A 1811-nucleotide genomic window follows, 5' to 3' on the forward strand; every position below is an offset into this window, starting at 1 on the left:
AAAAAAAAAAAGTATTAACTCATTTTCTATTGCATCCTGATAGGGGTTCAAAATGATAAAACAGGTATGTCTGCTATAGAAGTTCATGGTTTCTAAAAGAAGATTTATAAAACAGAAGAAATAAAGTGTGATTTCAAAAGTACTAATAGAATGAGTTTATGTGAGAAAAGTACCTTTGAGAAGCAATTCTGTAAGAGTCAAATAAGTTTCTTATGTTCTAAAAAGATGAACTGTGTCTTTAAAGACTTAAAAGAGGAAAGAAATAAGGGATTACTATCATTGCTCAATTGCATTTTTTCTTTGACTGGCAGTGCCACACCAAAACACAAGAACATAAAGTTTAAATTATATGTCTTTGTATATGTCATTGAATTTAAATGAACTCCAAATCCTCAAAAGTTATTAACAGCTGTTGTAAATGGCTGGAACTTTTTTTCCCCTTTAAACATTCAATTTACTGACAATTCCTATATGCCCTTTAAAAATGATTTCTGTTAAAGGTGACTAAACAAAATGGAAAATGAACAGACCTAAAGTTTTACAATTTGGCAGACCTGGCACAGTACTTGGAATGTGAAAAATCATAGGTTGAAGCGCTGCAATAGGAGACTTGGAAGAAGTATGGCAAACTTTCTAGGAGCCTGATGCATGAGACTGAATTATTGGATGGACTGTAGGAGAGCCACACACACCGTCAAAGCAGTGTGGTTTGTTACCAACTTTCAGAAGGGTGCCACCAGGTTTTTCTCAAAAACTATGGGTAAGAGATTTGGTTGCTAAGCAATGTGTACATTGTTCTTCATCTTTAAGAGAGAAGTTAAGTTCCTACTAAGGCTTCAACTTGTAATTTTTCCTGTTCCAGCTGTCTTTCTGGTTCAGCGTAACTTCAAAATTTCAGGTCTGTTCACATGATGCTTCCTCAGCCATGATTGAACCTGGCAGAACTGAACTGAAACCATAACAAATTCTAAAAACACACAGTTAGAAATGGATCTCATTCATAACCCAAGGATTGCCTTTATAGGATTATTTTGCATCAATTACAATCACTGAGTATGGCAATTTAATTGAAAGAAAAATACTTCACTTGTAGAATATTATTTCACATTAACTTTAATTATCATCAATAATCCTGGATATTGAAAGCTATTACCTTGCATTTTTCTACTTCTTCCTCGATTTTCTCAACAATAGCTGCATCCAGAATTTGTAAATCACAAGATGAACGAGATAAAGTACTGACGGGATGTCCCTTTAGCCAGGTAATAATTTCTTGAACTTTCTCAGCTCTACATTAAAAACAAAGATAACAACTTCTTCACTTGTTTAGGGATTATACAAAAGGGCTGATATAAACTTTCTGAGGGTTGTGAATTATAAAATATTTCATGTAACTAATGGTTAACCACTAATATTGTTACTAACTATAAATCTAAGTACAGACATGACATGTTTCAGTAATAAAAACAAATCACAAAAATTATTTTTTAAAAAGTTACTGATATAAGTAAAATCAGTCTATTAGGATCTTAAGGCAAATACAAAACAAAGAAAAAATAGTAAGATAAGAAAATCTTGGTAAATTAGCTACAACTTTCATTGAATTCACAAACTTGAATCATGAGGCAATAAATACAATAAGTCTTGCTTACCCATTCTCATTTTCTCCTGGCCAAATGTCATCTTCATAGAACACATCTTCTTGGCTATTTTTGGCTATATAACAAAATAGTTCTGGAGCTCTAGACAAACAGTACAAAATAATGCTTTTTAAAAAATATAAGACTAACTACATGAATTTTCTTATAAAA

At 31.9% G+C, this 1811-nt stretch overlaps 1 protein-coding gene across 3 annotated transcripts in view; it reads right to left on the reverse strand.

Moving 5' to 3' along the window:
- The window catches only part of XRN1 (5'-3' exoribonuclease 1), a 223618-nt gene that overhangs the window by 72305 nt on the left and 149502 nt on the right, over nt 1-1811 (reverse strand). For all 3 annotated transcript variants that reach the window (XM_006869856.1, XM_006869855.1, XM_006869854.1), the window contains exons 26-27: nt 1653-1742; nt 1154-1289 (exon numbers count right to left, since the gene is read on the reverse strand). In XM_006869856.1, coding sequence (XP_006869918.1) covers nt 1154-1289; nt 1653-1742 — 226 coding nt within the window. The remainder of the gene's footprint in view (nt 1-1153; nt 1290-1652; nt 1743-1811) is intronic.

Source organism: Chrysochloris asiatica, unplaced genomic scaffold (assembly GCF_000296735.1).
Source record: "Chrysochloris asiatica unplaced genomic scaffold, ChrAsi1.0 scaffold00136, whole genome shotgun sequence".
Classification (NCBI taxonomy): Eukaryota; Metazoa; Chordata; class Mammalia; order Afrosoricida; family Chrysochloridae; genus Chrysochloris; species Chrysochloris asiatica.